Source organism: Carettochelys insculpta, chromosome 15, assembly GCF_033958435.1.
Source record: "Carettochelys insculpta isolate YL-2023 chromosome 15, ASM3395843v1, whole genome shotgun sequence".
In the NCBI taxonomy this organism is placed as follows: domain Eukaryota; kingdom Metazoa; phylum Chordata; order Testudines; family Carettochelyidae; genus Carettochelys; species Carettochelys insculpta.
In genome coordinates, this window is record NC_134151.1 from 30,297,535 (window position 1) to 30,311,561 (window position 14,027).

The 14,027-nt window shown below is 39.2% G+C and overlaps 1 protein-coding gene across 4 annotated transcripts in view; it reads right to left on the bottom strand.

Annotated features, from left to right (window-relative positions):
- Nucleotides 1–9,122: 9,122 nt before the first annotated feature.
- MAPK9 (mitogen-activated protein kinase 9) overlaps nucleotides 9,123–14,027 on the bottom strand; it is a 55,664-nt gene continuing 50,759 nt past the window's right edge. For 3 of the 4 annotated variants that reach the window (XM_075009986.1, XM_075009988.1, XM_075009989.1), the window contains one exon: nucleotides 9,123–13,940. In XM_075009986.1, the coding sequence (XP_074866087.1) occupies nucleotides 13,798–13,940 (143 nt within the window). In that variant the 3' untranslated portion in view covers nucleotides 9,123–13,797. Of the gene's footprint in view, nucleotides 13,946–14,027 lie in introns of all 4 variants that reach the window. The other variant, XM_075009987.1, reaches the window with a different exon arrangement.

Genomic DNA, 14,027 nt, shown 5'->3' on the forward strand with positions numbered 1-14,027 from the left:
GCAGCAGGAGGGCTGATGGCCCTATGCTCCTGGCCTCCGGCGCTTGTTACTGGGACTGGACTGAAAGCTGTCCCACTTGCTGTTTGTTTGTTTGTTTGTTTGTTTTTTTGAAAAATAACAACTGGCTAACTTGCAGTAGCATAAGAACTTGAAAACTTTAAAGAAAAAACAGTTAAAGTCTATTGAATACGCTAACTTGGCCTTAGCCTAGTCGGATTCCGTCTGCAGCCGACGGCGGTTAAGAGGAACTGGCAGAGACCGGATCGCGCACATGGCCAGGAGCGCGCAAGGGAGCGGAGCGCGCCGGCGCATGCGCGGTCCGGCAGAAACTGCTTCGAAGATCCGATCTGCGGCGCCGGGCAAGCCCGACACCTATTGTGGAGCACCCACGGGGACACTTGAAGAAGAATGAAGCAGTTGCCCTATGGAGGAGCTACTCTGCAGCAGGAACTACTTCACTGAGGCACAGGGCACCAGGTAACAGGGCAGACTCCGCACCAAGGACCTCCTTAGCAGGTGGAGTGCTGCCCCAAGGCACAGGTTGCCAGGGAAATGGGCATTAACCCTGCAAGAAAGCTCCCTAGCAACAGAGGCTGCCACCTTTGGACACTAGGTGCCAGGGAACACAACCCAACAACATACAGGACAATTAACCCATTTTCTTTAAAAGGTTGGGATGCCTTGGGACATCTTAAATGGGGGACAACTTAAATAAGGGACTGTCCCGTGAAAAACAGGATGGATGGTCACCCTAATGCACACGCAGAACGGTTTGTGAAGGCACAGGTGGAATGAGTCAAAACTCCATATCAGTGCTGCCTCATGTCATATGATTTGATAATATGTGCACTGAATGAAGGCGCATCTGTGTTGTCACCACACTTCATAAAGTAAAGGGAGGAGTGCACCAGTACAAATATTTCTAGAAAGTATTATACAACATTATTCATTGGAGACAGGGAGCAAAAACTGTCAACTGGTTGGGATCTTTAAGCATGGGCTATTTCATCAAGCCTGAGTCTTGAAAATAAACCTTAGTTCTGTGAAAAGGGAAGAGTAAGTCTGGGTTTAGGAATGAGGTTCCAATGCCGAATGTCACATTTTAACACGGTCTCAGTATTACCAAGTGACTGTCTTCCCTGTAAATACCATTAGCTCGATTTAGGGAGCACTAATCACGAGATTACAAAATTGCAGTTACCGGACAGGTATCGCATCAAGAGCGAATTCGGAAGTTCGATTGTAGGCTAGCGTGGAAGCGCCACGACTGACGATTGAATTTATTAGCCTCCAGAGGTGTCCTGTATGTAACCCACAGTGCTCTGCTCTGGCCACTGCTCTCCAGTAACAGGAAGACCATGAATTTAAAAGCAGGAGCAGCAAACCTTTGGCTGTGAGCTCACGCTTGAGGGCCTGAGAAATGTCTGTCTTTGCTATTAGCCCTGTGAGTGCTTCTACCCATTCAAATAGCCCCTGCAGGGAGTTTGTGGCTCTGTCTCTATATTTGTTGTTGTTTTCTGTGCTGCCTGGCCCTAGCCGCTGCCCCATGTGGCAACAAGGCTGTGGTGGGGGGCTATTTCAGCAATCGCAGACCACAGCACCCTCCCCGCACTCTGTCAAAAATATTTTCGGGAGCTTGCAGACACTTTCTGGTTTTATATTTCGGTAATAAAAATCTTTTTGCTACCTGTTTTCATGCTTTGACCCCCTCAGAAACACAGAGGTGGGGGAGATCTAGCTGAGATTCCTGTTTGTGTTATAAGTTCAGTATATGTTATTTCACTGACATCAACCGTGTTGGCAATATCTGTGTAGTGAAGGGGAAAGCTAAAAATTCTTCCTTCCTACACTTTTATATCCTTTCTTCTAACTTTAGAATATAATCTGGGCAGCCCCTGCATTATTTTCAGGGATCACATGCAACGATGGGAGGTGGGACACTCTGTGGTTGGCCAGGTGAGAACACAGTCGTTGCACAGAAGCCTTAAAGCGCACTGTAAAGACAAAGACGCTCTCCACATCAACAACTCTCTTTTCTGAAAACTTTCCTGTCTTCTCTTGCATCATGCTTTTTGGAGTCCCTATGTTAGTTTTAATAAAGTCAAAAATCTTTTTTCTAAGACTTTTCTGTCCTCTTTCTTCTGAGCATCCCTGTGTTATTTCCAAGGATCGGCATATTTTCAGGAATGGGGAGGGGAATGAGGAAAATGCAATGTGGGAAGATGTCAAAGACCAGCAAGCATACCCAGAATGCTAAAGGGATGAGGGAACTGCTGGATAGGTTCCCACAATGCACTACTGCAACAGTTGATGCTAGCCAGTTTAAGTGTGGCAGCAATGAGCTGACTTTGAGAGGAGCACATGGGATGTGAGGATGGTCAAAAATCGAACTTAATTCCAGAACTACACAATAAAGTCATATTTATCTAGTAGTGTAGACAAAGGCTCCTGTTCGCATGGTGCAGCCAACAGGATATAGGTAAGGCCCTACTGGGGAGCAGCCAGGAGCTTCTGTTGATGATCAAAGCAACAGCCAGCCAGCCACCGACAATCTTTCCTGCCTTTGGAGCCTGCACCGCACGCAAGCCAGGACATGGTGCTGCATGGTCCACACTGCACCACAGACGTGTTTTTAATGGGTTGGGGGCTAACCATGTCATGTAGTTGGGTGGGGGAACAGACCCCCCCCCACTGCATGGCTCCTCTAAACTGCAGAAAAGAAATTTCTCAGCTTCTGATACAAGCATGATCCGCACACAGCTTAGTTGCCACATGGTGTGCAGGGGCAAGGGCTGGCCTGCTGCACGGTGCCAGGAGGACTAGCAACACGGTGAGGTAGAGGCTAGACCCCCAACTGCAAGGTGCCTATGGGGGAGCTGGGCCTCCATGTACAAACATGAAGTGCTGTACAAAAAATCTCAGCATCTCCTGCAAAATCCTGTGCAAGGAAGAAACCTTCACCTCACCCAGGGCAGGTGTGTCGCCCTGCTCTTTGATATGCTGCTGTCCTGTCCCAACAGCCAAGCTGCCACGTGGTGTGGTATGGCAGGGCAGAAACTAGCCCTCCATCCAAACTGAGGCTCCATGGTGGATCCCTTTTTCATAGCTAGATGTGATCGCCACACTGATCATAAAGAAATGAATTCAAAATGCTGGGCTTTCCTGCTTCCTAGAGAGCATGGGAGATGAAAACTGACAGAACATACACCTGTGGGATACCCATGGGACACATCTGGAGGCCACTGAAATCAATTTAAAGTAACACTGTTTTCACCCTGGCATTTATCTGACTCTTTAAATTCGAACTTGTCATTATGCCAAGACAGATGGTCGAAGTAAGAAAATTGACCTTAGTGCTGCTCCCCCCCAAAAAAAGACCTAAAATTGACCTAAAAATTGACTGTGTTTGCAGTGAAGACAGTGGCATTGTAAAATTGAGCTAACTGCCCTAAATTTGACTTTATGCTGTAGTGTAGACATCGGCTTAGTGCTTAAAACTGTAAAATCATTGAAGCAAGGTTTTACAGACCCTTATTTGTGAGTAAGGTGCATGTTATGCCCTCTCCACACACACACTAATCTCTCTGACCACAAGACCGAACATCCTTTTTAAATACTATCCAGGGTTTCTAGTCTTATACCAACTCAATTTCAATCTTTTCACACTCATTTCAAGGCTTTACATAATACACAGCTGGCTGTATTTTTTAAACTGGAATCTTCACTCCTACCAATTCACTCTTCTTTGTTCTCTACTTCTCTTCCCACCCTCAGCTTTGCATCTTCTAACACACAGTTCGAAAGCTCATCTAATAAACTATTTTGGTAGTCTTTAAAGTGCTACTTGACTGCTTTTTGTTTTGGTAGTGTATAGACTAGCACGGACTACACTCTGTTACAGTTCCTTTTGGTTGGACCACTTGTCTGACAAATGCCCCATTACCTCCTGAAGTTCCAACTTTCCTTAACAGTCCTTCCCTATCGTGGTTTCGCCTCTCTCCGCACTTTTCTATAGAGGAAGCACTGTCTCCAAAGAATCTGAGGGGAACAGACAAGGCAAGACATAAGAGAAGGGACATATTTCAGTATACTTTATAAAATGCCCCCAAGCAAACATGGCCAGACTGCTCTATCCCCTTCTATTCTGCTCTAGTTCATGCAACAGGACATCTTTCTGCAGCTGAATCAACAACCTGAAAAGTATCCTGCCATCAAATATCAGGTTGTATAAGGATCTGGCCCTCCCAACTCTTCAGTCAGATAGTTGGAAGCAGCATCCTGCAAAGAATGGGGAAAAAAATCAGTTTTTTCTCCAATCAAGGGAAAATGACATACAACCTGGCAAGGGATTGCAGTTCTTTACATAAAACTAACAAAAACTGAAGAAAAGAACAAAACCAAAAAACCAGCTACAACCATCCATGTTAATTCTTCATGTAATAATAGGGAACTCAAAAAGTAGCAAACCCTTCTGTAGCATGAAAAGTGGCAGCAATTTGGATTTTAACCTTCCCTTTTTTATATTTCAGCAAACAAAGAGCTTTGTAAAATAATCACCCCTCCCCCCCCAAAAACCCTCCACCACTTTACCACAAATCTTTTCACCCAACCTTACACAGGATCACAATGAAAGACTAACACTTAACCTGGACATGTAACTGTGGCTGAATACTGCTTTCATCCAATGAAATGGACCAAAAGCGCAAACACACTAGCTCATTTTTTCAGTCTGATAGTCAAACAAGATGACTTTTTTTTGTACATAAGCAACAGTTAAAATAGCACCAAGGTTCAGATTTTACTAAGTATCGGACTGTGCAGACAATGCTGTCTCTAGTACTTGATTACAATTTTTCTCTCACTGTATGATATTATTGAGAGATGGAAAATTGAACTGCTCTGAACATGTCATGCTGTTTCAGCTAATCAGGAAAAAATAGCTGCAAGCAGTTTCTTTTAAAAAACTCGTTTACTTGGGGCTTCATGCCAGTTAACTGCAACTGGCAACTGAATTTTTATCTTTCAAAATTACTGCAAGTGTATTCTTTTCTAGTGCAACACCCTCCAGTTAATGTGTAACTTTAAAGCAAGAAAACTGAAGTAAAAATATAACATCGCTGCAGTAAATGAAACAGGCTTCTCACAAATTTTAAGTTCACGTATTTATTTGAAATTTTACAAGTGGCGTTAGTATTGATGTTCTAAAATAAGACTAAAAAAACTTATGAAACCAAGTTTCAGATGAGGCTACAGCTTCCTTGAAATCAGTATAAAAACAAGAATGATCTGTAATCTGTAAAAAATGTTTTACTGTACTTGAAACCAAAATCCAGCATGAAACAAAATAGACATTGCTGTTACACAGAACATTTTTCTATTGCACAAATGTCAAGAATGAGATACGGCAATCAAAGCCAAATTTATTAGGCAGAATAGGCCACTTTATGTATCTGTATAGTTAGATTTAAAAGCACATCTCTTCTGAAATCACATACCATAATGTAACAAAAATAAAGGCCATAAACTCTGAACAAAGTTTTATGCTAGGACTTGATGCTATTTTTCATGATAAGTGGTAAACCTACAGGAAGGACTTAGAGCATATAAATTTTGGTGGAAAAGAACACAAATGAACAAGACTTCTGAAAAAAATTCTCAGCAAGCAAAGTTCCAAAATTTGATAAGGCAAATTGTAAAACATCTACATTATGACACCTTATATAGAATGTTCTCATCAAAATTACACCTGCTGTACCTAAAGTAAACACAAACAATTTCATAAATATAAACACATTATGCTTGTGACCGAAATCAGGAAAATCCAGGAAATTCTGTTAAAGCTGATACAGTATTTCATTTTCAAAGCATTCAGTCACATTATAGACTGAATTTCCTGGACTCAACAGTTTGTATTTAAAGTTGTGAAAAAAAACAAACCATGGTAATGTACTTGCATTTGATGTCTATTTCTTTCTTGCTCAAAATGTCACTCAGATGGAAGCTATTAAAATCCTTGTAATTTATATCAACAGACTAGAAAGGCATCATTGTATGGGATAAATCATATTATAGTAACTTGGTGTCCGTCTCTATTTAAGCACACCTCTTACATGAAAGACTGGTACAACTCTTTTTTAAAAGTGCTATGTATGGATAACAAGAGATTTACAGAGTTCTGTTTTAAAAAGTATTTTATTGATCCAATAAATTTATGTCTTCAAAGAGGTATTAACTTATATAATGAAAATGTAAATAATAATTTTTCTGAATTTCATCTGAAAAAGTTCAAGATGCACGAGTCAGTCTAAACTTTTAACCATTCGAAAAAAATATCAAAAAAGTGACAACATTGTTATTCTGCCAATTTTGTTAAAAAATTAGCACCAATCCAAGCATGTGAAATTCACAAAATATTGCACACATGACCTTTAAGTTACTAATATTTTCCTTAGAAGACAGCAGTGAACACGTGCAGTGTGTTAATGTAAAGTTCTAAGATTTTGACTTCTTTTCCAAAAGACATGGAGGTAACAAATTCTCTCATCAGTGCTTCAACTATCATGCCTTCAACAGGGCACGTGAGAACAGAAAATAAGGTTGTGGCTGATTATTTTTCCTCAGATGATGATTCTCTAAACCCCGTTCCCCATTGGAAGCATTAGTACCACTCTCCACAGAATTTCTTTGAAGCAGGAATGATGCCTGCATGTGTTTGCACTGCACAATAAATCCTTGATGCTGATTAGAATGTATAGACATTACCATAAAGTAACTCTCCGTATGCACTAAGAGACTGGTTTCAACAAACAGCCTGCTGTTCTTAGTTCATCCTGCTCTTATAACCAAGAAAGTATAATATTTAAATAACCAGTGGCTAAGCAACAATGCTGCTAATCAAACCATTTTAGATTTGGGGAAATGGGTATCTTCTGACATTTTACAGTGTGTTAAAGTTTAATCTATTAAAAAAGCAAACCCAAATTTTTAAATCTCTGAAATACTTTATGTTTAAAGTACAATGTTGAGTCAACCTTCACCACAGGATCACAAAGAGCAATATTAATTGCAACATATTAAACAGTTTTAACATGCAAAACAACATAAACAGAATAAGGTTGTGTTCAGAAGAATCCTAAAGTGCTTCAACGCTGCTATTAAAACTGTTCCTCTTGTGCAAACCTGCAAGCACCTTTTCAAAAATGAAGCAGCGTGTCTGAATAAAAATCTTAAATATTAAATACATATTCAATATTCTGCTTTTGAATTTCACGACCCAATCAATTTACCACATACTCAGTAAGAGAGCCCACAAGAGAATCTTCTGCTTTGATCTGGTATTTGATCTCGTTAAATATATATGTTCTGATTATAAACAAACACTGCAGGCTTGCAGGATTTAAATCCCCATGAAGAATTATAGCTACAAAAATAAACGTTGTCATCTTAGATAAACATTTGTTGCCTCTCCATTTTCCTCTAATGCAAATATCAAGAGGAAAGCCTGCATACTTAAAGCACATTAACATCATTTAGCTCAAGAGATTCTCAGCATGCCTAGGTGGGCATAAGAACAGGTTTCAGTTGACAGATTTGTGCAATAATGCGTATTTAGAACATCACTATAAGTTATAGCTGGGTCTACACTACAGAAGTTTGTCGACGGAAGAGGCCTTCTGTTGACAAAACTAGGCAGCGTCCACGCTACAAATGTGTTGTCGAGAATCTGTGGACATAACAAGCAGTTTTCCCCACAGAATTCTGTCTTGACCATATGAGGCGTAGCACCTCTGTCAACAGATTCTGTCCACAAAAAAATAGTATAGACGCTGCAGGGGGCCCTCTGTTGACAAAGAAGGCTTCCGGTTCACTGGGCTGCCCTGTCTGCAGAGCTTTCAGCTGGATGTTCTGTCAACAGAGTACTGGGCAGTCTGGCTGCTCTCTGTCAACAGAGGGCATTGACAGGAAGAATCTTTATGAGGCACAGACATGTTCTGTAGACAGAGACTCTGCTGGGAAAATATCGGTCAACAGAACTCTGTCCATCACATAAACTGTCTATATTACAATCTAAAATAATATTTATAAGATAATGAATCAGAATACATTTACTTCTGCCTCACCCCCAATATCAAATGAACTCAAGGACATTCACAGAAAAGTAATGAAACAAGATCAGGTAATCAGCCATATGAAAATAATTTAAGTCCAAATTCTTCATTTGGATGCAAGTGCACGTAACACAGTAACTTAAAATGGGAGCCAAAGAGTGCACGTCCAAGGAAGGAATCTGGATTCAAGTACCCAGCATCACTATGTTTAGCATCAAGCCTTGATAGAATCCATTTTATATATAAGTAACATTTACAGACAAAGGCTGCTCCATGTTTCTTCACTTAAGAAGAACTTCTACTCTAAATTTCACAATTCAAATGAAACACTACAATACCAACTATATTGCTGGAATGCTGAACTTATCTGCCAACTTGATACTAAGTTCAGTAAAGATTTGTCTGCACTTGAACACCAGAGGAATTTTCTAGGAATTTACAATGCATACCAAATCACTACAGTGCACTTCTGCCATAGGCTATGACTAGATTAGAGGGTTCTGTCAGCAAAACAGCTGTTCTGTCAACAAAACACAAGGAGCATGCAGATTCCCAAGGGCATTCTACAGACAGTAAATCAACAGAATGCAGCACTTTTGTCAACAGCTGTACCCTGCTCACCACAAGAAAGAACGCCTCCATCAACAGATATCTGTTGATAAAAACCAGGTCTGGACATTTCAGGGGGTTTTCTGTCAACAGAAAGAGTTTCTGGGACACTGGGCAACCCTGTCTGTTGTGCTTCCAGTTTGCTGTTTTACCGAAAGAGCAGCCAGGCTCTTTCAATCCACCATGCGGTCTGGCTGCAATCTGACTCAAGAAGTTTTGTCAGAAGACACCTTCCGACAAAAAACTTCTGCCAACAAATCCCTCTAGTCTAGACATAGCCGTACTGATATGGGTCACTCCCTCCACTATTGCACAATGGACATATAAAGCTGTATTTTGAAGTTCTCAGCTCTATCCTATTTCTAAAATCGTAAATTTGACAAGAGTCAAGTAAAACTAGATCCAAAAAGAAAACTGGTTTATTATTAGGTAGAGGTCCATCTGAAAGCTTTATTTTAGAATTATTACTAAATTAAAGGAGGAATCCCTTTTTATGTAATTTTGAATAAACACCCACAGACTTAAGATTTAAAAGACCACCCCCACCACCCAATAACAATCTAGACCCTAAGGCCGTTTCTACACAGACCACTTCCTTCGGGAAATTTTTGGGAAGAAGGGGACTCCAAGAGGACTTCCTTCCAGAAGCACCCCCCCCCAGTGGCCGCGCTTCTATACGGCATTTTGGAGTCCGGAAGAACATCTTCCAGACTCCAAATCACGTGACATTATGCTAATGAGGCACGGGGAATTTGCATCCACACCTCATTAGCATCTTTCACTCCCTGTATTAGCATGCCACTTCCAAAGGAAGTGGCCTGGGTAGAAACGGCCTAAGAGGTTTAGATCTTCACAACCAACCAGTCAACAATTTCTAACTGAGTTTGAGCTTATCGAGCTTGTATTCTTTGGTAAGGAATTTTAAAGTCTTACCAGAAATCAGATATAACAAACTTCAAAGGCTTGCATTTCAGAGTGGTTAGACTGGTATATTTTATGTGATCTGTGCAGACAAACCTTATTTTGACAGGGTTCTTTTAAACCTAACGAAAGACAATCTTTCATATCAAAGTGTCTTCCCAAAGCACATTCTACAGACTTCTCACTCAGCTTTCAAAATGGCTGGTTTCTGAATTTAGTCACGTTTTGCGGAAAAGTTATATGCATACAATTAAAATGAAATCATCCTTTTAAAACACTCCATATCTGCAATGCCATTCAGTTACTCAGTGTTTACGTAAAGTGGGTTTTAAATATAATCTGAATATTAACCATTATCTCCTTCTCCTTTCAAGTGAGCAGTTAAATATAAAAACCGTAACTGTGTGTTTACAGAATCAGTTGGGTAGCACCCTCTCTCTCTCTCGCATGCACGCACACACGCACGCATTTTTATAAGTGCTAAACACGAGGCACAGAAAACTGGTCAACTGCATCACTTCATATGTATGATCAACATTGGAAATAAAAATTATTCTATTGCACTGTAAACTTAAATTCTAAATTTTAAACTACTCAAGATTACACAGGGAAGTACCAGTTTTCACATCAGAGATAGGGTTCTTATATAACATCAGAGATGGTGTGATAGCAAAATCAATTTTTGTATATTGGACACAGCTTGATTTGCACATAGTCAGGACTGCAACTGCATATTCAAAAATACATGAAGTGCATGTCTATTTTTCACACGTAAATACCCCAGTTTGTTTCTGCAAGTATGCACAGAAGTAGGCATACTGTTTAGCATGCATTTTTGTGGATACAGCTACACATCCAACTTCTCAATGTCAAGATGTAAGATGTAATTCAGTTTATAGGCAACTGTTTCTTTTCATTCTGAATTATAATATGCAAGCTTCTTATTTTTCATGCATGTTACCAATAAAGTTACAGATCTGCAGTCACAAGAGACTGCTTCTGTTAAAACAAGTGTTAAAAATCCTATCCATCATCATTATTATAATGAAAAAGATTACAGGGAAACAGGGTCACTTACTTAAAAACTCAGCTGCTTTTTATTCTAAGAGCACATTTTCAAGATTAGCCTATAAATCACTAAAAAGGTTATCCCCAGAAATTAATAATGGATATCAAAATATTCAGCAAGAACTTTTGCAAACAGAACAAGACCAATACTAGCAGGCAATAACTTACTAATAACTCATTTATTTTAACACTAAGATAACTTAATTGCATGTGCTGTGCACCAGTTCTGTGATATGCATCAGATTGCTATAGAATAGATATTTCAGCCCTTTATGACACAGGTATATAGTGGGAAAGTAATTCTTAAGAGCTCTTAGTGGTAGGATGCATCATTTTGCACATTTGTCCTATGATTTCAAATTTGTATGAAAATACTACATCCAAGATTTTAAAAAATAATTAGTGATTCTGGGTATTAAAAGCAGCCTGATTCTCAAGCTTCTAAAAAATCATTGTCACTTTTGAAAGTCTTCACCTGCATAGCTAAGCCTACATGCAATGAACAATGTGATGCTCTTTCTGGAACAAAATAGCAGTTTTTGGATCAACACACGAGAAAAGAGAGAGAGCGCTCTTTCAATTTTTCCTGTGAAGCAAATAGGGTGAATTTTTAAGATCACCAGAGTTTATTCTAAGCATTAGGTATCTTTGAACATTAACACCTCCGAACATCCAGAGATAAAGAGTATATACAATTCCATTGTGTAAGAACACAATGAGCATTTTACCATAGGTTTGCTCTAATGACAAAATAAATCAAATTTTGCACATTCCACCTGAAACACATGATAAATAATAATATATCTGTATTGTGAATTAAACAAAACTTTAAACAATGCTTGTTTAAAAAAAAAATCAAAATTAAGGTGCCAGATATGAACTCTAAAGATTTACTTTCTACAGCTTACATCATTAAGATAGTTTTGTCCAATTTTCCTGCCAAACTTTGCTGTTCTGAAAATTTCAAAGCTGCAGCAAATTAAAGTATTTAAAAACATTTATGGGGACACACTGCATTAACAAGAGAATTTCCACCTTTTAGAACATAACCAAGAGCATACAAAATCATAGACAATTCTTTTTCCTTTCCCAAATACTATATTGGCCAATTCAGCTTAATAAAACGGTTCAGTGAGAAAAGAGACACAGATAAATGTCACTAGGAAAGCAGTATGTTTTGCCTCATCTTTGACATTTTTTCATTATTATTTTAGTCATATAGTTTAACCATAACACACATGCACACAAAGATCCTTTAGGAAAGCATTTCTTACGTTTGTGCTTTCCAAAGCAAACGTGCTTTTATATGTTTGCAAATGCACAATTGTGTAATATTTGATAACTTAAGCACTACTGTACTGCACACACAATTTCTAATAATTCAAAATATTGTGCAATATAGAGGCAACATCTGTATTATTTAAATCTGATAGCTTTATTGATCAGCGTCTATTAAAACTGAAAAAGAGCTTCTTTGCTAACAGCCTCGCGGTTCCTAGGCAGCAACTTGATAAAAAATGTACATAGAATGCTTTTTGACAAAGAAAGATCTTTTTTTAATATGGAAGTAGAGTGTAGCTCTATGAATATAAGAAATACTTAAGAAAATAAGCTGTCAAATCAGTCAAAAGACTATCAAAATTTAGAAGTGTTCACATTAAAGAATGGTTCCATAAACAAGTAAAAACCAAAAACAGGGCAGTTATTCCAATGGGTACTTAGGCTATGTCTAAACTAGAGGGCAAGGCAGTTCTGCCGGCAAAAATCCATGGAGTACCCAGACTTCCAAGGCATTCTGTCAACAGTAAGTTGACAGAATGCAGCACTTCTGTCAACAGCTGTACCCTGCTCGACATGAGGAAGAATGCCTCTGTTGATAAAGTATCTGTCGACAGAAAGCCAGTCTGGACATTCCAAGGGGTCCCTCTGTTGACAGAAGGGCTTCTGGCACACCGGGCACAACCCTGTCTGCTGTGCTTCTGGTTGGCTGTTTTGCTGATAGAGTGGCTGGGAAGTCAGGCTGCTCTCTGTTGACAGAGCACATGCTCGTAAAGCAGTCCACTTGAAGTTTGCCCCCGATATGTTGACAGAAGTTTTGTCAGAAGATATCTTCTGTTGACAAATCCCTGTAATCTAGATCACAGCCTTAGGTTTCAAGTTCTCCCTATGGCCTTTGCACTTCATTAGATTTTGAAACTGAGACACAAGAATTAACGGAGAAAGCTCCAAAAGCGTAATTTTTGTTCTTCAAAGAAAACATAGGGAAAGGGTGGATTCTAAACATTTTTATTCACAAAAAAGACTAAAACAATGTATTAGCCATAAAATAAGGAAATAATTTAGCACTTCATCTCATTCAAAGAGATATGTTGCTTCAACAAACTAACCCATTCCATCTATTTCCACTAAAACTACTGAAAGGAAAAGACATTCAGAGAAGCATAGTTGCATTCATATGTAAAATATGAAATGAGGGCTATGCTATTTGATGTTCACAAGTTTGTTTCTTCTACAAGAAGATATACAGAATTATTTGGAGATGAGGAGGGAAAGGGCTCAATGGGAAAAAAGTGCTATGTGGAAGAACAATTGCTCCTTGAATACAGTACTAAATGTCTAATATGTAAAGTAACACTCACAAACAACATACTGGAGCTAAACAGCACAAACTTCTGCAGTCATATTTATGAAAATTATACTGACACTATACATTCAAGAAACCCAGTACAGGGTAAGGCAAAAATGTATTGACCATGTGTGTGACAGAAGTCTACTAAATGACACAAAAGCCCCATGAACTCACTCAGAAGGACTTAGTTATCCGGCACATATCTATTGTAACTGCTCACCTGAATAGGCTTAAACAAAAAAGCCTACAGTCGTGTCTAAACCGTAGTTTTTTTCCCCATTAGATATTGTTTTGCTTTCATTCTACAATATTAAGCAGGGAATTTTATTACAACTGAGTAAAACAGGCATTATTTTAGTAGAACATGCAGAACATGGAGTTTCTCTACTTGGTTCCATTAACTTACAAGCAATTCAGGCCAAAGAAACAAGGTTTTTTCCCCAATACTGCAATACAGGCTGATCAACGGCATCCTTCAAGGGGTCCTGTCAAGGCATCAAGGCTGCTGTCTGTATCTGAAGCCAATGTTTGCTCTGTTGACATGGATGAAATGTCATTGATAGATGATGACTGGGAAGGGCTGGTGTTGCTATTCACTGCTGCATCTGTGCTAAGTAAACCAAAGCATAATAAAATCTGAGGCAAGACATTACTGCAAATACAGATAATACATCTTTTGGATTCTTTACATC